Source organism: Bombina bombina, chromosome 4, assembly GCF_027579735.1.
Source record: "Bombina bombina isolate aBomBom1 chromosome 4, aBomBom1.pri, whole genome shotgun sequence".
In the NCBI taxonomy this organism is placed as follows: Eukaryota; Metazoa; Chordata; class Amphibia; order Anura; family Bombinatoridae; genus Bombina; species Bombina bombina.
In genome coordinates this window covers 681,478,339-681,502,544 of record NC_069502.1, presented here as the reverse complement: position 1 = coordinate 681,502,544, position 24,206 = coordinate 681,478,339, and the positions used below count along the sequence as shown (strand labels likewise).

At 40.8% G+C, this 24,206-nt stretch overlaps 1 protein-coding gene across 2 annotated transcripts in view; it reads left to right on the top strand.

Moving 5' to 3' along the window:
* FAM120B (family with sequence similarity 120B) overlaps positions 1-24,206 on the top strand; it is a 434,786-nt gene that overhangs the window by 327,517 nt on the left and 83,063 nt on the right. For both annotated transcript variants that reach the window (XM_053710825.1, XM_053710826.1), the window contains one exon: positions 20,155-20,265. In XM_053710825.1, coding sequence (XP_053566800.1) covers positions 20,155-20,265 — 111 coding nt within the window. The remainder of the gene's footprint in view (positions 1-20,154; positions 20,266-24,206) is intronic.

Genomic DNA, 24,206 nt, shown 5'->3' with positions numbered 1-24,206 from the left:
TGTTTATTATGAAATTGCCCATATTTTTTATTCATTTTTAAAACGTTATTTTTAAAATAATATTGTTTATAGTTTAAACACTTTAAATAAATCAAGGCTTATTGAATTAAATTTCAGTCTGACATTGTGTTAGGTGTACAGATGCAAATATATGTTTATGCAGTGACACTTTGTTTAGTTTAAAGGGACAGGAAAGTCAAAAATAAAGTTTCATGATTTAGATAAAGCATGTGATTGTAAACAACTTTACAATGTATTTATATTATTAAATTTGCTTTGTTTTCTTGGTATCCTTTGTTGAAAGCATACCTAGGTATGTTAAGGAGCAGTAATACATTACTGAGAACTAGCTACTGATTGGTGCATTGATGCTCCTTCAACAAAAGATACCAAGATAATGAAGCAAATATGATAACATTAGGATAAAATAATTATATATCTAGGACTTTTTCTTTCTCTTTTGTAATTAATAAGTAAAATAGAAAGTTGTTTAAAACAGTATGCTGTATCTGATTAATGGAAGAAAAATGCGGGGTTTCATTTCCCTTTAAAAATATACACTTTGCAACATCACTTTTCTTTCCAAAGCAAATTCAAAATAAATAAATAAGTACACACCTTTACCACTAAACAAATGCTAGATAGAATGATGCATTCAAAGAAAAGATTAGTCTGAGAATAACATGTAGATGTATTTTTTTAAAGTTTCATTAGTTGTTAAAATATTGACAAAATTGGGGGGCGGAGCCAACAACCAAGCTGAGTAGACGTGTTTGAGAGAACTCCTGCAGAAATTTACTCAATACTCTTGCAAATGGGGAACAATCCTAAGCAATTTATCCCGAATCACCCTTAGCCCAAGCAGATCTACCTTTCCTTTGATTGTGGGATTTCTTACTTCATTTTTATAGTGGATTTTCCTTCAGGCTGTCATTACCAACTAGGAAAATCCCAGGCCTCTGCGGCCTACTATAGAGATGACGACAGTTATGGTGGAAGACTGTTCAGCTATTCATGAGGCTTTGTGGGAGTTGGCTCTACAGCTGTCAGCAAATTTCGAGGACCTTTGTGGCCATTGTGGAACAAAAGGAGTTTAGGAGTCATGACAGACCAAGGGACGCGAGTACCCTGACACGCACAGAACAACCTCTCTTGCAAGGGGACCTGCATATGGAGGTGGTGGTAGAAGGTTTCACTGGTGTACATGGTGTTCCCGTAGGCTGCAATGATTGTGTACTTGATGCGACCGGCTCTGTGAGACAGACAACTCCATGATCGATGACACGGAGGGAGCTTTTTATCGACATACCTAATACGATTCGTGACTGGAAGGAGCCATTACCGCTACTCTACAACGTCACAGCTGAGGTTACTGACCAGCCAGGGGTGAGGATACTTCCCGCGGATACCGCTGGTGCTTATGAGGCTCTGTGGGGCTACAACTGCTACATATATGGTACTTTGCTTCCTTTGGGGAGTAGCGATCTAGCTGACCACATGTCCCTACATGAGGGAGCTTTGAGGCTGGATTTTTCCGGGCCGGTGCGGTGGGCCTGTGATATGTCATGTCTGAGTGGTGTGTACCACTTCCTCGAGGAGGTTTGTACAGTCATACTAATGCTCTGCACAACGAACAGATCGCTACCGCAGGAAACTAAAGAACAAGGTGGTCACTTGTGCGTTTATGTTCCAGCAGGCATAGGTTAACTTATAGTATCTTCTATAGTTCGGCTTGCCGGAGCATGTGCCCGTATAAGTGATCCACCCTAAGAGACTAATTTGGACCTTTTCCCCTATTAATACTGACTTAGAAGCTCTTTTGTTTTACAACCTCTAGTACCCCAAGAAGCGAGAATGAGCTGATGACATAGACATCAGCATATGGATATATCTTACAGAATAGAACTAGTTTAAGCCACATGTTTGTATATCTTCCCATAATTTTCTTGGCACCTTTCAAATGTATTGATTATTTGTTATATTCATAATGCTCCCACATTATTGTAAAAGATAGTGGCTTTCCTTGTAAATAAGCCGCAACAGGACATGTCTGCAGGGTAAAACTGTAACATCAATCGCAAGCCATGAGCGTTCAAACTTGATCTTTATGGCTTTCCCATATGTTTCCATTTTAAGATAAGTTTGAAATGTCTAATATATTTACTAGGCTAGTCATGTGGTTTGGACTTATGTTTTATGTTCTCTAGCCAACCTATACGCTTGTCTTACCTTATTGTTTACAGAAGGGTATAGTCCAGCTTAACCATATATTAGTTTGCTACATTGGCTTCTGAGGGTTAGATAGTCTGACATTGAATTATACAAAGTTGGCGATTAGGGTGGTGTACTATTAGAGATATACAATATATGTCAAATGTGCTTTTATGTGCCCTATGTTTATATATTAATATCCCCTTTGACTTTATGTAGCCCAATTGATACCTTAACCTCCCTCCTGTTGTGGGACTTTGGCAATATATTTTGGGAGCCACCTGCGGCCGAGGTGGCTTGCCACAGAATTATGTGTTTTATTCCTGCCACAGGGGTGGATCTTAACCTATAAGTTAAAGCGAATGGGACTTACTATTCATTTAAGGATTTTAAATAACAGCACGTATGCCCTAATGCTAGCTCATGTGGTCCCCCATATTGACTAGAAACTTATTGTGTCCTTAGCATTCTGTCACTTTATATAACACCGTGGTTTACTTGAGGAGCAATATTTCTGTAATGTGAAGTGTACATTTTTTGAGATACTCTTATTCTTTTGTATTTAATGTCAACAATTGTTCTAAACTGGGAAGACGCTACTTAAACTTTCATGTTTATACATTTCTGTACATCTGTTGATGTTCCCAGCTGCTAACAGAGGTTTATCGGTTCACAGAGATTCTTATATTCCTCCACCTCCAGAACTCTCCCTTCGTGGTCTTATGAATGACTCTTGATTTGCCTCATAAGGTCTCATGTGTTTTACAGGTTAGGAGGCTCTTTCTATAACAAGCTAAGAGTGGGTTAGATGCTGTTCTATATGTATAATTATTTGCTGATGACTCACCTCACAGTTTTCCCATGCTTAATTTAATTTCATATGCTATTTTCCCCATAGGGTTATGAACTGCATATATATATATATATCCATATCCTATCTTGTAAGCAGGTAATTTAAAAGAGGCACCCCAAATTGCTATCACTGTCTAAATTTGAATGCACTTTAATAGGGCTGTTCTATTCAATAACCTAAGTATGCTTTAGATAGGTAACATTTTCTTAGTATTTCACTGACATCTGACAAGGTTCCCTGTCTCCCTACTTGAGTAATTAGCGGCTAGGTGCTTCTACACTTGATATTAGTTTTTCAGATGTTCTATATAGACGGAAATCTGGATAGTTATTGCTCTAGGGACATGGGTCACTGATGTCTCCCCTCATCCTTTCTCACTCCTGAGAGAGAGTGGGTCATATCCCTTTTCCGGCTTCGTCCAGTGGTGACAATTACCCCTTAATGCCCGACACCAAAGCATTAAAACATTATCTGTCTCTTGGTACCCCTAACCTTAGCCTCCTGAGTTAGGGCTGGATTCGTCGCCTCACCTCTTTACTCCATTCTGCTCATCCCCCCCCCCACACTTTTTAACTACTGTTCACCTTTATTTAGGTGGACAAACAAGCGGTATTTACCCGCTATTGATATTGTACTGTCATAAGTTGCTCTTATCCTTCTGTCTATAAAGAAAATGAGGCAATTTGCCCTCCAATTATGTGCATTTAGTAGGAGCAACTCGTTTTGACTCCATATAATCTGTACGTCTTCAGATAATAAATACATCTCTTTTATAATTAATATATCACTCTATAGGAAGTATAAGATTTTCTGGTTGTTTAAATTCTCTTCACTTGGTTATGCGTTTATATAGGAAACAAAAGGAAAAAAGAGGTAATGCTTGATTATATGTATTTGATTTTGTATTCGCATACAATGTCCTTCATTTTCATTATGTTCTTTTGGTGAGATACATGTATGATATCTGAATTAAGATTTCTTTATTCTCTTATATGAAAAGGTTTCATTGTTCAATGGATAAACAATGTCTTGTATGCCAAATTTACCAAAGTAATGCAAAAGTTATATTTTGTTTATGTTCTTTCTTTTTCTTGTGTTACCTCAATAAAAATCTTTGATTCAAAAAAAATATTGACAAAATTAGTGTAAAGTATTAGTATCTATAAAACAATGGGAGCTGCCATGTTGTAAATTCGGTTACCTTCTCTGCTGTGGCCAATTAGGGACAGTTATAAATATTTCACAAAGAGTGTGCAGCCAATGACTGTGTGGAATAAAACAGTTTTCTACACTTCCATTTCTAACAGGAAATGAAAAGCTCACAATTTCAGAATGGAATTACAGGAAAAGGGGACAAAATAAATAATGACAGTATATTGCAGACTTTTATATATATATATATATATATATATATATATATATGTGTGTGTGTGAATTATTATTTTATATTACCATCTCAAAGTGTTTAATTTCCATTTAATTTCATTATCTTAATCTGCTCTTTACCCCAAACACACATAGTGTCATCCCCCAATCTGCGCTTTCAGAGCAGATGACCTCACTTGTACTGGAACATCATTGACCTAGATTCAATCAAACCCATTTCTGAAAGGAATATCTTGCAAAAAAATAAAAATACCCCCCCAAAGATCTGTAGGCTGTGTTATTTATAAAACTGAACTTATATTGTTCAAGAAGGAAAGAGAGATGAATAACATTAATGATTTAATGCATTCAGCATTGTCATAGACAACTATAGGGAACTTTTGAAATGTCTATGATTAATAAATTAAGTATGAAAATCAGTGCATTTCAGAAACTACTATATAGCAGTGACGTGCAGTGAGGTCAGACGCTGGTGAGGCACTAGATATGATACGAAGGAGAAACACATGTACAGAGGGCCGCAAGTGCCCCAAACAGGGCAGGTTTAAATGATAGCTGGACCAGTGCACAGGTGACATAATCAGGTGATGGGTGAGAGCAAGTTAGTAACCACTGAGTTACTGATCAGCTGATTACTTCACCTGTGCACTGATTCAGCTATAATTAAAACCTGGCCTGTTGGGGGTACTTGAGGACCATTGTTGAGAAACACTGCACTAAAGCACTTGCTTATCGGAAATATATTGATTACCTGGAAAATAAAGCACACATACTCTGCTCACTGACACCCACACACACTCTGCTCACTGACACCCATACACACTCACACAATTCTGTGGCACAGTGCCAGTTACTAAGCAATTAGAATGATACACAATCTCTTCTCTACTCACTACTGTATTGTAAAAATAGAAATAATTTACCATAAAAGTTTTATACAAAGGACAAGTTATCAATACTGCCAACACAGCTGCTGCTGCAATATGGTGTTCAAGAAACGCACGTGCACATCCCACTTAGGTATGCTCTTCAACAAAGGACACCAAAGGATACCAAAAGAATGAAGTACATAATAAAAGTAAAATAGAAAGTTAATTTATTTATTTTTGTGTGCAATTTCTATGTGAATGATGGAAATGTAATTATGACTTTCATGTTCCTTTCAAAAACTAATTTGATTTGCTGACATGGGGCCAGTAACAGTTGATGCAAATTCTCAAAATATAAATAACTAGAAAAGTCTATTAAAATAGCATGCTCTACCTCAATCATGAAAGTTTAATTTTAAATGTCTCCCTTTGACTATGTGTTTAACCAGTTACTTTACAGTGGCATTATTTCTAAAAACATTTAACTGCAATAATTATATATATTTTTTAAATGACTCGTTATCTCCTTTTTATTAATATAAACTTGAATAAAAGCAGCACATATTAAAAACACAATGCAACGGCTTTCAATTGATTTGGGAATTACAAGTTATCAGCAGTCTTTAAATGGAGACACAGAGAAAAATAAAAATAGATACTGCATCCTCTGACTGAACAGACATAACATATATGGGGTTTGTACCTAATTAAATAAAATAACCATGAAAAGGGAGGCTTAGCAATATTCAATGTCAAAAACTTTACTTTAATTAATGTGGACACTGCACACTTAACTTCAAACTCTGGGTTTTAAATTATGGATTTAAATTTGAATTGACCCTTTGACTTCCTGTCAGTATTGGGTTATGCTCACTTACTGTCCCCCTGTTAATGATCTGTATCTGAACACAATTTGTGAATCACAAGAGATGTAGAATACTACTTTACTCTTCTGCTTGGGTTATGCTCACTTACTGTCCCCCCTGTTAATGAGCTGCATCTGAAGACAATTTGTGAATCACAAGAGATGTAGAATACTACTTTACTCTTCTGCTTGGTGTCATCTGTTCTTAGGTTACCTCAGCTTCCAGTTGTGTCCCATGACCCTGCTCACTGCAGCCTCCTTCTGATTAATCTACATATCCTTCACTTGCTAGGAGGCATTAAGAGGGGGGCCTCCTATTGGTACCAATTTCTGCTGCTAATATATTGACAGAACACAGGTGGCGCTGCAGCACAGCTTTTCCTTTGACTCATGTACTGCAATGGAGAGAAGCATTCCTGTACCTGCCTCTTCATAGCATTACATGGGGGGAAAATATTTTTTTTTTTTACTTTTTTTTTTGTTTTAATTAAAATTTAATTAAGCTTTGGCCACATATGGCAGGGTAGGCACTGCCTCCCCTGCCTCTTATGAGTGCACGTCCCTGCTATATAGTAACAGTAACAGCAAACTTATATTTGAAGGAGCCATGGAAGCAATAATGCAATAATACAATGCTCTAATACAGTACTTTAGAACCTCATCTTCCACTTGCATGTCCATTCAAAGGCTTATGAACTACATGAACCCTTTTGAAGACTCATTAACTACATTTCTATAAGGTAGTTGTTATGATCCAACTTAAAGTGACAGTCAACACTAAAATTGCTGTTGTTTAAAAAGATAGACAAGCTTTTACTACCCATTCCCCAGCTTTACACAACCAACATTGATATATTAATATACTTTATAACATTTAAACCTCTAAATTTTTGCCTGTTTCTAAGCCACTACAGACAGCCTCTTATCACTGCTTTTTTATTAGCTTTTCACAACAGGGGAGTGTTAGTTCATCTGAGCCATATAGATAAAATTTTGTGATCACGCCCATGGCTTGTGGCAGACACTGCAATCATTGGCTAAAATGCAAATCAATAGTAAATAAAAAGTCATGTGATCAGGGGGTTGTCAGAAGATGCTTAGATACAAGGAAATTACAGAGGTAAAAAGTATATTAATAGAACTGTGTTGGTTATGCAAAACTGGGGAATGGATAATAAAGGGATTATCTATATTTTAAAACAATAACAATTCTGGTGTAGACTGTCCCTTTAAAGGGACATAAAAATGCAAAATTCTGCTTTCCTCCCATAAGGCAGGAAGAGTCCACGACTTCATTCCTTACTGTTGGGAATTCAACACCTGGCCACCAGGAGGAGGCAAAGACACCCCAGCCAAAGGCTTAAATATCCCTCCCATTTCCCCTATCCCTCAGTCATTCTTTGCCTTTCGTCACTATAAGAGGTGTTAGAGAAGTGTCAGAAGATTTGGATAGGACTGGAGTTTTAAGTAATCACGTCAACCTCTCAGTGAGGGTATTGATGAAAGTCTGGAGATGCAGTGAAAGTTTTTCTGCTAACCCAAAGCTCCTGAGCAATCCATGTTGACGAGTTTCACTGCTTGCTGTTACACACTCAAGTCCATGTCAGAAGTGTCGCTGCAAGACTTTCACACTTGAGAGTCTGTGCCTGTTCCACAGCATGGATCCTTAAGGGTAAGACCGTTTTATATATACACTTTTTCTATACAGGGTCACAGTGTGGCTCCTTTATTCTTCAATATGATCAACGGTTAATATCTCCTTCAGGGAGATTATTTGAACAGCTAGGGGTTATTTATAACTGCTTTAATATGAGAGTTTTTTGGCCTCATAGACTGTGTGCTTTTGGCTTGGAACAAACAGGTTTCACTTTCATTTTTAAGTGTTACGCAGCTCATAATAGCTTAGCGCCTTTTTCATAGCAGGGGAAGTCCTGTCCTATGCTCCACATGACCGTGTGCGGTCTTTTCATTTCCTACGATCCTGCTTCGGACATCACTCCTAAGGAGAGCGTTTTCACTGTTAGCTGTCTGGGTCTAGGAAGTGGTGAGTGCCCCAGCCATTGGGATTATAAAGGTGCCGTTTTTTGAATAAAAGCATTTACTTTTTGTCTGCCCTGTGAATATATATTAGCTATGGAGGACTCTGATACTACATTAAAAGGTACTGCTCCTTCTGTACTGATGAATAATTCCTGTTTATATTGTGAGGAGTCTGTGGTTTGCCCGCCTGCACAATTTTGTTCCATTTGCCTAAGCACTGTTCTAAAGTCTAAGAAGGGAGACAAGCCTGCTAATACTCATAGCGCTATTAGCCCCTCTGAGCCGTCTACCTCTCAGGAATCTGAGTCCCGAGAGATTACTACCCTTTCTACACTACTCGCTCCACATGCAGTTCCCCCGCGGCTCAACTAATCCTCCATCTGGAGGGGGCTTTTTTCCGGTGGACTTTACTGCGCAGCTACAATCGGCAGTGTCTGCGGCCCTGAGTGCCTTACCTCGCTCTAGCAAACGTAAGAAAAAAGGTAAAACATAGTTCTCCTGACCTAGAGTCATCTAAATATTTGTCGGATTTAGCTACTATGTCCCAGCTATCCAAGGATGAGTTAATCTCTGTAATTTCAGAGTGTCAGACTTCAGTTTCTAAACCTCCTTCAGCGGAGGAACCCTCCTTTAGATTTAAAATTGAGCATCTGCCTTTTTTATTAAAGGAGGTTCTGTTTACGCTTGAGGTTCCAGAGGCTACACTCCCTGAGGTACCTAAGATCCCTAAATTAGACAGGGTTTATGAAGACAGGAAGGTCCCTCTGACTTTTCCTGTGCCAGTTAAGATGGTGAACATTATTAGTAATGAATGGGAAAAGAATAGGCACTTCTTTTTCCCCCTCATCTACTTTTAAAAAATAAGGTGGATGGCACTATTTCTACGCTGCCTAAGCATACTACTATCCATCTGGAGAATAGATCTTCTTTTAGAAAGCCTATGGATAAGAAAATGGCTGAGGAAGATGTTTCAACATACAGGGTTTTTACTTCAAGCGGCGGCAGCTGTAGCCGCGGTTGCTGGAGCAGCTACCTACTGGTGCGACACGCTGTCAGAGCTCATTGAGGTGGAGACTCCCCTCAAGGATATTCAGGAGAGAATTAAGGCTCTGAGAATTTCTAACTCCTTCATCTGTGATGTGAATATGCAGATATTCGCCTAAATGCAAAGGCTTCTGGCTTTGCGGTCCTAGCCCGCCGGGCTCTCTGGTTGAAGACTTGCTCTGCGAGTATGACTTCTAAATCCAGACTACTTTCTTTTCCTTTCAAGGGGAATATTTTATTCGGTCCAGGGCTGGACTCCATTATTTCTACGGTTAACGGAGGGAAAGGTGCCTTCCTACCGCAGAATAAGAAAAATAGGCCTAAGGGACGACAATTGTCTAATTTTCGTTCCTTTCCTTCTGACAAATCACAACAACAGCAATCCTCATCCAGGTCCGAGCAGCCCAAGATTACTTTGAAACGGCTCACTCCTGGAATGAGTCAAAACAGACTAAAAAGCCAGTTGAGAACAAATCGGCATTAAGGGGCGGCCCCTGATCCGGAATCGGATTGAGTAGGGGGCAGACTGTCTCTTTTTTCAGATGCTTGGTTCCAGGATGTACAGGATCCTTGGGTCCTGGAGGTTGTATCTCAAGGATATAAGATAGGATTCAAGTCTCATCTGCCCAGGGGCAGATTCCTACTCTCCAGTCTGTCTACAAGACCAGAAAAGAGGGCTGCATACGCAATCTCTCCCCTCTAGAAGCAATTGTCCCAGTACCTACAGCAGAAAGAGGTTTGGGGTTTTATTCAAACCTTTTCATGGTTTCAAAGAAGGAGGGAACTTTTCGTCCAATTCTGGACCTAAAGTGCCTAAACAAGTTTCTGAGTGTTCCCTCTTTCAAGATAGAGACAATACGGTCAATCCTTCCTCTGGTTCAGGAAGGGCAGTTTATGACTACTATAGACCTGAAGGATGCATACCTTCACGTTTCAATACAAAGGGAACATTTACAGTTACTGAGGTTTGCCTTTCTGGACCAGCACTTCCAGTTCATAGCTCTTCTGTTTGGCCTAGCTACTGCTCCAAGGATATTTACAAAGGTTCTGGGGGCTCTTCTAGCCGTTGCCAGATTACAAGGTATTGCAGTAGTGCCTTACCTGGACAATATCTTTTCATCTAGCGGAAGAACATTCAGAGTCCCTTCTCAATCTTCTCCGATCACATGGATGAATGATAAACTTGGAAAAGAGTTCACTTACTCCAAGTATAAGGGTGAATTTCCTGGGGACAATAATAGACTTCATATCCATGAGAATATTCCTCACAGATCAGAGACGTTGCAAGCTAACTACTGCATGTCTTGCCCTTTCAGGCCTCCTTGAGACCCTCAGTGGCTCAGTGTATGGAGGTGATCGGACTCATGGTGTCCTGTATGGACATCATTCCATCTCAGACCCTTACAACTATGCATGCTGAGACAATGGAAAGACGATCAGTCAGATCTGTCTCAACAGATTGGGCTGGACAACCTGTCGAGAGACTCGCTCTCTTGGTGGCTCTGTCCAGATCATCTGTCCCAAGGCACGTGCTTCTTGAGACTGTCCTGGGATATTGTTACTATGGACGTAAGCCTTTCCAGCTGGGGAGCCGTTTGGGGTGCCAAGAAGGCACAAGGACTGTAGACTCAGGAGGAGTCCTCCCTTCCAATCAATATATTGGAACTCTGGCCAATCTTCAATGCCTTGAAGGCTTGGCCTCTTCTGGGTTCGTCCCAGTTTATCAGATTCTAATCCGACAATATAACCTCAGTTGCCTACATCAACCATCAGGGTGGAACGAGAAGTTACTTGGTGATGAGAGAAGTATCTCAGATACTAGAGTGGGTGGAGGCTCACAGATGTACGCTGTCAGCGATACACATTCTGGGTGTGGACAACTGGGAAACTGACTTCCTCAGCAGGCAATCCTTTCACCCAAGGGAATGGTCTCTCCACCCCAAGGTGTTTGCAGAGATATGCAGTGAATAAGGAACGCCGGAGATAATTCTCATTGCATTCCGCCTCAATACCAAGCTACCCAGGTACAGGTCGAGGTTGAGGGATCGCCAGGCGGAATTGATAGATGCCCTATCAGTACCATAAAGGTTCAGACTTGTATATCTTTTCCATCTAAAGGGGAGGAGAATCCACGGCTTCATTCATTACTTTTGGGAATTAAGAACCTGGCCACCAGGAGGAGGCAAAGACACCCCAGCCAAAGGCTTAAATACCTCCCCCACTTCCCTCATCCCCCAGTCATTCTTTGCTTTTTGTCACAGGAGGACGGCAGAGAAGTGCCGAAGATCGGAGTAGTCTCTTATGGAGGGTAGTACTCTTCGGAATGGGACTGGCGTTTTAAGTAGTCCTGTCAGCCTCTCAGTGAGAGCCTGGGTGAAAGTTAGAGTCCGGAGATGCAAGGAGAGTCTTTCTGCGAAACCATCACAACTCATATTACCAGCTCCACAAGCAATCAGCGTTGACGAGTTTTGTTGCCTGCTTTTTACACTCAAGTCCATGTCAGGAGTGAGGCTACTAACCTGTCACACTTGAAGAGCCATGTTCCTGTTCCATGGCGTAGATTCTGGTAAGATTGTTTCATTTTATTACATAATGATAACACGGAAGACGGTCACAGTGTGACGCCTTTTTATCTTTAAAAGAATCAAGGGTTAATATTCCTGGAAAGGGGATTATTGAACATGGGGGGTTTATACATGATATTGTTTATTGTGTCATTGCTGCGTTATGTGCGAGATAAAGCTCTGGCAATATGTGGAACTTTCAGGTGACTTACAGCAGTATGGTGCGGCCCTTTTTTGTCGCGTTTCCTCCTTAGGCAGGGGCGGTTCCTGACGGGCATTCCATGTGACCGGGTGTGGCTATGTATCTTCCTCTGTTGATCAGCAGCGCAGGAGACAAAACGGTTTCTGTAGTCCGGGTCATAGAAGGTGGTGAGTGACCCGGCCATTGGAGATAATAAAGGTGCCTATTTATTAAGTTAATCTAGTCCTTAATATCAGCAGAAGCTATGGAGGACTCTGATGCGTTAGAGGGCTCGCCCTGTTTAACTAGGTCTCATTCCTGTGTTTATTGTGAGGAGGTTCTAGTAGATTAGCCTGCTTAACTATGTTCCACATGCCTTAATAAAGTTATGACATCTAAGAGCAAACGGATGTCTAGTACTACTAAGCCGTCCACCTCTGAGGGGTCCCCATCCCGTGAGGTGCATTCCTTGCATCCATCTCCTATTGCACATGCCCCAGGGTCCAACCATTACTCCTGCGGAAGAAATTTGTTGGCCGTCAGATTTTGCAGATCAACTGCAAACAGCGGTATCGAAAGTGATCCATGCCTTACCACGTTCTGCTAAGCGCAAGCGTAGGGTGTATCATGGCGGCCCAGGGGGTTGTCTACGCCTGTGGAAATTTCTGAGGCATTATACGACGGCGAGGCCCACCCCGACTCTTTGGAGGAGGCCCCTTCTAGGTCAGAGTCCATGTCATCTAAACCTCCAGCGGCGGAGGAGCCTGACTTTAGGTTTAGGATGGAAAATTTGCGCTTTTTGCTGAGACAAGTGCTTGATACTCTGGAGGTTCCGGGACCGAAACTTCCATAAGAACCTGCGATTCCTAAGCTTGATAAGGTATATGAGGACAGGGTGGTGTCTCAGGCCTTCCTGGTTCCTGTTAAGATGGCAAATATTATTAAGAATGAATTCGAGCGATTAGGTTCTTCCTTTTCCCCTTCTTCTTCCTTTAAGAAACTGTTCCCCGTCCCAGACTCTCAGCTGGAGCTGTGGGGTACTGTCCCTAAGGTGGATGGTGCTATCTCCACGCTCGCGAAGCGGACAACTTTTCCCCTGGAGGATAGTTTGTCGTTTAAGGAGCCCATGGATAAAAAATTGGAAAACATGTTAGAGAGCTCTCCTCTCTAGGTGTCATCGTACCAGTACCCCAAGCAGAAAGGGGTCTAGGGTACTATTCAAATCTTTTTGTGGTTCCAAAGAAAGAGGGCACGTTCCGCCCGATTCTCAACCTAAAGTGTTTAAACAAGTTTCTGAGTGTTCCATCGTTCAAAATGGAAACGATCAGATCTATTCTGCCCCTAGTTCAAGAGGGACAGTTCATGTCAATCATAGACTTGAAGGATGCTTACCTTCATGTGCCAATCCACAGGGACCACTTCAAGTTCCTGAGATTTGCGTTTCTGGACCAACACTTCCAGTTTGTGGCCCTTCCCTTTGGTCTGGCGATGGCCCCAAGAGTCTTCACGAAGGTTCTGTGGATGCTACTTGCGGTGGCCAGAGCCAGAGGCATTGATGTGGCGCCCTATCTGGATGACATCCTAGTCCAGGCGCTGTCGCTCCGTCTCGCAGAGGATCATTCGAGGTCTCTTTTTCTTTTGCTCATATCTCAAGGTTGGAAGATCAACTCAGGAAAGAGTTCCCTGATTCCCGAGCAACAGGGTGGAGTTCCTGGGTACGATAATAGACTCTATGTCCATGAAAGATTTTCTCACAGATCATCAACGCAGGAAGATGGCATCCTCTCGTCTTGCCCTCAAGCCCCTCTGTGGCTCAGTGTATGGAGGGGATCGGACTCATGGTTTCCAGCATAGACGTCATTCCATTCACCAGGTTCCATTTCAGGCCTCTTCAATTGTGCATGTTGAGACAGTGGAACGGCGATCATTCAGATCTATCACAGCAGATATCCATGGATACTTGGACTTCCCTCTCATAGTGGATCCGTCTGGAGCAACTGTCCATGGGGAGATCCTTCTTGAGGCCATCCTGGGAGATTGTCACCACGGATGAGCTGTTTGGGATGCCAGGATGGCACAAGGAAAATGGTCCCGGGAGGAGTCTCTCCTTCCGATAAATATTCTGGAACTCCAAGCAATCTACAATGCTCTGAAGGCATGGCCTCTTCTGGGGTCGTTCAGCTTCATCAGATTCCAGACCGACAACATTACCTCGGTGGCTTACATCAACCACCAGGGGGGTACGAGGAGCTCCCTAGCTATGAGGGAGCTGCTCGCTCTCAGCGATTCACATTCCAAGTGTGGACAACTGGGAAGTAGACTTTCTCAGCAGGACATCCTTCCGGGGGAATGGTCTCTTCACCCCGAAGTGTTTGCGGAGATTTTTCTCAGGTGGGGAACGCCGGAGATAGATCTCATGGCGTCCAGACTCAATTGCAAGCTACCCCGATACGGGTCGATGTCCAGGGATCCCCAGGCAGAGCTGATAGATGCCTTAGCGGTGCCTTGGGGGTTCAGCCTAGCTTACATTTTTCCACCGTTACCACTTCTACCTCATGTAGTGGCACGCATCAAACAGGAGTGAGCTTTTGCCATTCTGATTGCTCCATCATGGCCGCGGAGGACGTGGTTTGTGGATCTGGTGGGGATGTTATCCTCTCCGCCGTGGAGGTTACCCTGTCGCAGGGATCTGCTGGAACAGGGCCCCTTTCAACATCAAAATCTCGATTCTCTGAGGCTGACTGCGTGGAGATTGAACGCCTAGTCTTGGCCAAGAGAGGCTTTTCTGAAAGTGTGATTGATACTCTCATTCAGGCAAGGAAGCCAGTCACTCGTCGCATCTACCATAGGGTGTGGAGGACTTACTTGTCCTGGTGTGAAAAGCATGGATATCCTTGGCATAAGGTGAATGTATCCAGGATTCTGTCCTTTCTCCACGACGGTTTGGAGAAGGGTCTTGTTGCTAGTTCCTTTAAAGGGACAGATTTCGGCATTATCAGTCTTGTTGCATAGGAGACTCGCTGAGCTCCCTGACAACCAGTCTTTTGTTCAGGCTCTGTCTAAAATCAGGCCTGTCTTTAGACAGTCTGCTCCCACATGGAGCTTAAACTTGGTCCTTAAGGATTTGCCGAAGGTTCCGTTTGAGCCTATGCATTCCATTGACATTAATATTCTGTCTTGGAAGGTTCTTTTCCTGTTGCCCATTGCATCGGCACGCAAAGTATCTGAACTGGCTGCCTTGCAATGTCAGCCCCCTTATCTGGTTTTTCATGCGGATAAGGCTGTGCTTCGCACTGGTTTCGGGTTTCTTCCCAAGGTGGTGTCTAACCGTAACATCAATCAGGAAATAGTGGTTCCTATTTGTGTCCTAACCCTTCTTCTTCTAAGGAGACGTTGCTTCATAATCTGGATGTGCCCTGAAGTTCTATCTTCAGGCTACGAAGGATTTCAGACAGTCTACATCTCTTTTTGTGGTGTATTCAGGGAAGTGCAAGGGGCAGAAAGCCTCTTCTACTTCTTTGTCCTTTTGGTTGAGGAGCTTGATTCGCTTGGCCTATGAGACAGCGGGACATAAGCCTCCTCAGAGGATCACTGCTCATTCAACTAGCTTCTTCTTTAGGCATCTAGGGAGCAAATTTGTAAGGCGACTACCTGGTCCTCCTTACACACTTTTACAAAGTTTTACATATTTTACTTTTTGCTTCTGCGGAAGCTGTTTTTGGGAGAAAGGTTTTGCAGGCTGTGGTGCCCTCAGATTAGGGTCCACCTTTTTACCCTCCCGGTTTCATTCAGTGTCCTCTAGAGCTTGGGTATATGTTCCCAACAGTAATGAATGAAACTGTGGACTCTACTCCCCTTTAGATGTAAAACATTATGCTTTCCTGATAATTTCATTTCCATCGAGGGGAGGAGAGTCCTCGGCTCCTGCCTGTATCTCCGATGGGCGGACCTAAGTTGAATTCATCTTCTGGCACCATTCATACCCTGATGTTTCTCCTACTGTTCCTTGTTCCCTCTGCAGAATGACTGGGGGATGATGGAAGTGGGGGAGATATTTAAGCCTTTGGCTGGGGTGCCTTTGCCTCCTCCTGGTGGCCAGGTTCTTAATTCCCAACAGTAATGAATGAAGCCGTGGACTCTCCTCCCTCAATGGAAATTAAATTATCAGGTAAGCATAATTTATGTTTTTCCTCCATTACCGCTTCTCCCTCGTGTGGTGACTCTCATCAAGCAGGAGCGAGCATCAGTGATTCTGATTGCTCCATCGTGGCCGCGAAGGACGTGGTTCTGGTGGGGATATCCTCATCTCCTCAGTGGAGGTTACCTTGTTGCAGAGATCTGCTGATACAGGGTCCCTTCCTTCATCAGTCTAGATTCTCTGAGGCTGACTGCGTGGAGATTGAACGCTTAGTCAAGAGAGGGTTCTCTGAGAGTGTTATCGACACTCTGGTTCAAGCTCGTAAACCAGTTACTCGTCGTATCTACCATAAAGTGTGGAGGACTTACTTGTACTGGTGTGAAGAGCGTGACTTTTCCTGGCATAAGGTTAAGGTTGCCAGAATTTTATCTTTTCTCCAGGTTGGACTAGAGAAGGGTCTATCTGCTAGTTCCCTGAAGGGACAGATATCGGCCCTGTCGGTGTTACTGCACAAGAGATTGGCTGAGCTTCCGGAAGTGCAGTCCTTTGTTAAGGCTCTGGCTAGGATCAGACCTGTGTTTAGATCTTGGGCTCCGCCTTGAAGCCTAAATCTTGTTCTTAGTGTTTTGTAGCAGGCTCCGCTTGAGCCTATGCATACTGTTGACATTAAATTGTTATCTTGGAAGGTTCTTTTTTTGTTGGCTATTGCCTCTGCGTGCAGAGTTCTGAGATTTCTGCTTTACAATGTGACTCCCCTTATCTTGTTTTTCATGCTGATAAGGCGGTTTTACGTACTAAATTAGGGTTTTTCCCTAAGGTGGTGTTGGACCGTAACATTAAATTGTTGTTCCTTTCTTGTGTCCTAATCCTTCTTCAGTGAAGGAACGCTTGCTTCACAATCTGGATGTGGTTCGTGCCTTGAAGTTTTATCTTCAGGCTACTAAGGAATTCAGACAATCTTCCTCTTTATCATCTATACAGGGAAGCGTAAAGGGCAGAAGACTACTACGACTTCCCTATCTTTCTGGTTGAGGAGTGTCATCCGCTTTGCTTATGAGACAGGGGGGCGACAGCCTCCTGAGAGGATAACGGCTAATTCCACTAGAGCAGTTGCTTCCTCTTGGGCTTTTAAGAATGAAGCCTCTATGGATCAGATTTGTAAGGCGGCTACCTGGTCCTCCTTACACACTTTTTCTGAATTTTACAAGTTTGATGTGTTTTCTTTGACTGAAGCAGCTTTCGGGAGAAAAGTTTTTCAGGCTGTGGTGCCCTCAGAATAGGGTCCATCTCTTTTTTTTGTTCCCTCCCGTTATTCATTCAGTGTTCTCTGGAGGAGCTTGGTTGTAGTTTTCCTAACAGTAAGGAATGAAATTGTGGACTCTCCCTGCCTTATGGAAGGAAAACATAATTTATGCTTACCAGATAAATTCCTTTCCTTCCTGGCAGGGAGAGTTCACGACTCCGGCCCGTAATTTCTTTTTTGATGGGCAGCTCTCTTTTTATATTATATTCTTCTGGCACCTTTATACCCTGATGTTTCTCCAACCTTTCATTGTTCCCTCGGCAGAATGACTGGGGGATTGGGGAAGTGGGAGGGAGCCTTTGGCTGGGGTGTCTTTGCCTCTTCCTGGTGGCCAGGTGTTGTATTCCCAACAGTAAGGAATGAAGTTGTGTACTCTCCCTGCCAGGAAGGAAAATCATTTATCTTTTAAGCGTAAATTATGTTTTTTGCCACTAAGGGATACCTCAACAGGTGCTAGACTAAATCAATGCAATATGCATTTTTTTAAATGTATGAAAATAATTCACCCTGAAACTAATTCCAGTCACCTAAAGGAACATTAAACACTGAGATTATTACACTAATAACTAATTTCTAACTGTCCCTAACTAGCCTCAGCAGGGGAGATAAGATAATAGGCTTTTAAACCTAGGGAAATCTATGCTACAGCATGGGGCCACCTATTTCTTTATGAAAACTACAACTTTTTGCTTATTTTCTTTAATATTTAAGCAACTTATAAAATTATATAAAAAAAAAATATCTATATACCTGTCTAATCTTTGCTTTGAATGCATCATTTTATCTAGTGCTTATTTACTTTCCAATGTCCCTTTAAGAAATCTGGGAGCCATAGAGGTACCTGACTACTATTCTGCACAGGTATTGTCAGTAATACAAGATTCCTCATCTGGTCATACCAGTATTTAGAGTTCATTAATTACACAGAACTGTTTGTTTCTTTTTCCTTTATTGTTTGCTAAAGTGACAAGTTAATAAAGTTGTTATTCTGGTGTTTGGGCTCTGGAGCTGAAATATTAAGGCACAACAATATGCAGATCTGTATTATTTCATGGCCATGAAATTGATGACTGATGCATTATGTGTAAATACATAGAAAATTGACATTATTATTATATTCAGAATTATGCTTACCGTCATGCTTTTACTTTTACCACCTCACTTGAAGGGTCATCAATTATTTTTGTAAAATCTCTGCTCCTCTTTCTGCTTTAAAGGGACATTATACACCAAAATGTTCTAGCATGGGTATCATGAAAGAGCAATATTTAAATATGTTGAATTTATTTATTTTTGTCTGAAAAAATGGTAAGTAAAAAAGGTTTACATTTATATTAAAACTAATATGGCAGTAAGAGTTGTGTACTTCATATCTATTCTCACTGGCTGAGAATGACAAATCCCAGAGCTCTATTGGAGAATGAGGTTATCACTCTGCAATACTAAAAAGAAAGCAATGGTTTATTTACTACAGGAACATGCAATAAAAAATGTTAAAAAAAATCTTCTTTCAGATAAAATAAAAAGATTCTACATTGGCCTTGCTACTGGTTGGCTAAACAGGCATGTATCAAATCTCATTTCATAAGGTTTGACATTGTCCATAATATCACAAATATAGAATTATTTTAAAGAGACATAAAAACCCCCAAAAATTATTTCATGTTTCAGATATAGCATACAATTTTAAATGCTTTTCAACAAAGGATAATAAGAGAACAAAGCAAATTAGATAATGAACGTAAAATTGAAAGTTGTTTAAAATGACATGCTCTCAATCATTAAAGGAATATGAAACCAATTTTTTTTTTTCACGATTCAGATAGAGCATGCAATTTTAAGCAACTTTCTAGTTTAGTCCTATTATCAAATTTTCTTCATTAGCTTGGTATCAGTATTGGAAAAAGCAGGAATGAAAGCTTAGAAGCCAGCCCATTTTTGGTTCAGAACCATGGGTAGCGCTTGCTTATTGGTGGCTACATATCCCTTTAATGTTTTATTTTGCATTTCTGTGCTTTTCACTAATGCAGATTTTTTTTTTACTATTATTGGGTGGTAAATACAACTGTATTAGTGCTCATGACAGACAGGCACATCTCATATATTATATTTATACTTATTTATTGACATGCATCTGTTTTAGTGCTTAAAGGCTGACACAGTTTATACAGTTGTATTAGTGCTCATTAATTCATATTAGTCAAACAAATGTATTCTCACTGGCACAACTGCTCAGGTTGAACTTATGTTTCTTTGCTTATTATACCATAAGAGGCCTATTTATGAAATGTCTGTCGGACCTGATCCGACAGTGCTGATCAGGTCCGACAGACATCGCTGAATGCGGAGAGCAATACGTTCTCCGTATTCAGCATTGCACCAGCAGCTCTTGTGAGCTGCTGGTGCAACGCCGCCCCCGGCAGACTCGCGGCCAATCGGCCGCCAGCAGGGGGTATCAATCAACCCGATCATACTCAATCGGGTTGAATTCCGGTGATTCCTGTCCGCCTCATCAGAGCAGGCGGACAGGGATATGGAGCAGCGATCTTTAGATCGCTGCTTCATAGCTGGTGTTTCTGGCGAGTCTTCAGGCTCGCCAGAAACATGGGCCCTCAAGCTCCATACGGAGCTTGATAGATAGGCCCCTATGTGTTTTCTGCTTCTTATTTCCACTATCCGTAAAAATACACTTGTTTCCAGGCACAACAGGTTACTCCGTTAGAGCAGAACAGAAGCAATTTAATTGCCCATATCAGCACAACAGAAGAACTGAGTGGCGAGGGGCTTCAAGACAGAGGGCCCATTACCAAGGTAACCTATGATCAGCATCATATGTTTGTACAGTTATAACTGCATTTCACTTTTAGTAGTGGGTTGTGGAAAACTTAAATATGTATTAAAGGGATAGACATCACAACTGAAATGTGCATGGGTGCATTTCAGTTTTAAATAGATTCATGTTTACAATATACAGTAGTTTCATAAGCAAAAATGCTTCTAGTGAAAGTTATTACTGATTTTAAGTGGCATACGCACATATGCTACGGGGGGGGCGCGCACCTGGTCTTTAGTGTATAACAATCTTATTCTTTTTACATTATGTTTTCAAATACATTAAAATTTACAATACAGCACAGCCCTTAATGCTAGTAACCTACACATTTTGGTGATGTAGTTTTATACAGCCAGTACACCTCTCAGAGCTAGTGGAGTGCAAATTAGTTTTATACAGCCAGTACACCCCTCAGAGCCAGTGGAGCGCAAATTAGTGCTCCAAGTAGCACGCTAACTTCGCTAGAAGGAGGCTTTTTGCGTTCGCCGGGTTGCGCTTGTATTACAAGTTAAAAGTAAAAAGTTTGCGCACAAACACTAACCCGACGCACGCAAAAAGCTGGACATCTAATATCGCATATGTGTTAACGTATTCCCCTATAGAAGTAAATGAAGTGCGAAAAGTTGGAAGAAAAACAACACCCTTACTCGTGCGCTAACACAATTGTGTTTACTCAAGTGTGTTAACTCGTCATGAATATTTTGCATTCCAATGTTCTTCACAAAGCAAAATATGCTCTTTTTATTCTTAAATACATATATATATATATATATATATATATATATATATATATATATATATATATATATATATATATATACACATATATAAACATATTCCCCTATGTGAAGAACATTGGAATGTGAAATATTTATATTTAGTACATACACAGTTAAACACTTATTAAATATTAATATGTCATAATATGATTTTTCATGTTTTCAGCTACTTGACTGCAAAGGGCTCCAATGCGCGCGCGTGCACAGAAACACACACACACATATATATATATATATATATATATATATATATATATATACAGTATATGTGTAAATACATATTTATTAATGTTTTTATATGTGTATATATATATATATATATATATCTGCAAATACATATATACACGTATAAATACATATGTATACACATATAAACACATATATTTATGTAGCTCTATGTTAAGCCCTTTGCATGCCTTTTTTTTAACACCTGAGACCTCATATGTTCCAGCCCTTTAACTTTTTATGCAATATTTCTTTTAAATATTTTTTATTAGACAGTGTTATTATGAGTGTAACTGTACTGTTAAATGTATTTTTGATGTGTTATGCGAGACAAAAAAGTTGCACAAAACAGTTAACCAAAACTCTGAAGTTGCGGTTACTTGACAGTCGTTCAATTTAATTGCGCTCAAGTGAACACGTTACTTTCAACTCAAAATGTGTGCTATACTTCCAATGCGCGCAAAGAGCCGTGATATAGCCCACAGTAAGGTAATTTATCTAGCTTTAGCAAATAACTCTTATATGGTGAATGATTCCTTATGTACCATATGAGAATAGTACACACTCTTGTTCTCCCTCATCAAATGGATAACTCTGTAAGGCAGTGGACAGGATTTCAGGGGATGCATAGAATAATTGAGTGCCCCCCCCCCGAACACCATTTTTAGCACTGACAATTTGCAATCTCCCCAAAATCTGATGTCCTTGGTGCAGTTTCTGTGGGCCCAAGTGCAAATAAACCCATGAGATGTTTCTATTTAGAAATGCTATAAACACTAAAGACTGCTCATGTAGTCCCTTTAACTTCCTATTAATAAATTTGTAGTGACACATTACACTGCATGCGCCTCAATGAACTGTACACGTTTCTCACATACCTCACAAATCATTAGCATGTGTTTGCACAAGTATATTTGTGTGTATATGTGTGTGTGCTTGTTCTTGTATATGTGCATATATTTTGTGTGTGTGCTTGTATATGTGCATGTATGTGTGTGTGTTTGTATTTGTATGTGTGTGCACAGATACAGTATATGTGTGTGCTTGTATTTGTGTGTGCTCGTGTGTATGTGTTTGTATATATGTGTTCTTGTGTGTTTGTAAATGTACATGCATTTGTGTGTGTTCATCTGTGCATGTGTCTGCTTGTATATATGTGTGCTCATGTGCATGTGTTTGTGGGCTTGTATATGTGCATTTACTGTGTGTGTGTGTGTGCTTGTATATGTGCATTTACTGTGTGTGTGTGTGCTTGTATATGTGCATTTACTGTGTGTGTGTGCTTGTATATGTGCATTTACTGTGTGTGTGTGTGTGCTTGTATATGTGCATTTACTGTGTGTGTGTGTGTGCTTGTATATGTGCATTTACTGTGTGTGTGTGTGTGCTTGTATATGTGCATTTACTGTGTGTGTGTGTGTGTGTGCTTGTATATGTGCATTTACTGTGTGTGTGTGCTTGTATATGTGCATTTACTGTGTGTGTGTGCTTGTATATGTGCATTTACTGTGTGTGTGTGCTTGTATATGTGCATTTACTGTGGGTGTGTGTGTGTGCTTGTATATGTGCATTTACTGTGTGTGTGTGCTTGTATATGTGCATTTACTGTGGGTGTGTGTGCTTGTATGTGTGTATTTAATGTGTGTGTGTACTTGTATATGTGCATGTACGGTATGTGTGTGTACTTGCATATGTGCATGTATGGTATGTGTGTGCACTTGTATATGTGCATGTACTGTATGTGTGTGCACTTTTATATGTGCATGTACTGTATGTGTGTGCACTTGTATATGTGCATGTACTGTATGTGTGTGCACTTGTATATGTGCATGTACGGTATGTGTGTGCACTTGTATATGTGCATGTACTGTATGTGTGTGCACTTGTATATGTGCATGTACTGTATGTGTGTGCACTTGTATATGTGCATGTACTGTATGTGTGTGCACTTGTATATGTGCATGTACTGTATGTGTGTGCACTTGTATATGTGCATGTATGGTATGTGAGTGCACTTGTATATGTGCATGTATGGTATGTGTGTGCACTTGTATATGTGCATGTACTGTATGTGTGTGCGCACTTGTATATGTGCATGTACTGTATGTGTGTGCACTTGTATATGTGCATGTATGGTATGTGTGTGCACTTGTATATGTGCATGTACTGTATGTGTGTGCACTTGTATATGTGCATGTACTGTATGTGTGTGCACTTGTATATGTGCATGTACTGTATGTGTGTGCACTTGTATATGTGCATGTATGGTATGTGTGTATATGTGCATGTACTGTATGTGTGTATATGTGCATGTACTGTATGTGTGTGTGTGTATATGTGCATGTACTGTATGTGTGTATATGTGCATGTACTGTATGTGTATATATGTGCATGTACTGTATGTGTGTATATGTGCATGTACTGTATGTGTATGTGTGTATATGTGCATGTACTGTATGTGTGTATATGTGCATGTACTGTATGTGTGTATATGTGCATGTACTGTATGTGTGTATATGTGCATGTACTGTATGTGTGTATATGTGCATGTACTGTATGTGTGTATATGTGCATGTACTGTATGTGTGTATATGTGCATGTACTGTATGTGTGTGTGTATATATGTGCATGTACTGTATGTGTGTATATGTGCATGTACTGTATGTGTGTATATGTGCATGTACTGTATGTGTGTATATGTGCATGTACTGTATGTATGTGTGTGTATATGTGCATGTACTGTATGTGTGTATATGTGCATGTAATGTGTGTGTGTGTATATATGTGCATGTACTGTATGTGTGTATATGTGCATGTACTGTATGTGTGTATATGTGCATGTACTGTATGTGTGTGTGTGTGTATATATGTGCATGTACTGTATGTGTGTATATGTGCATGTACTGTATGTGTGT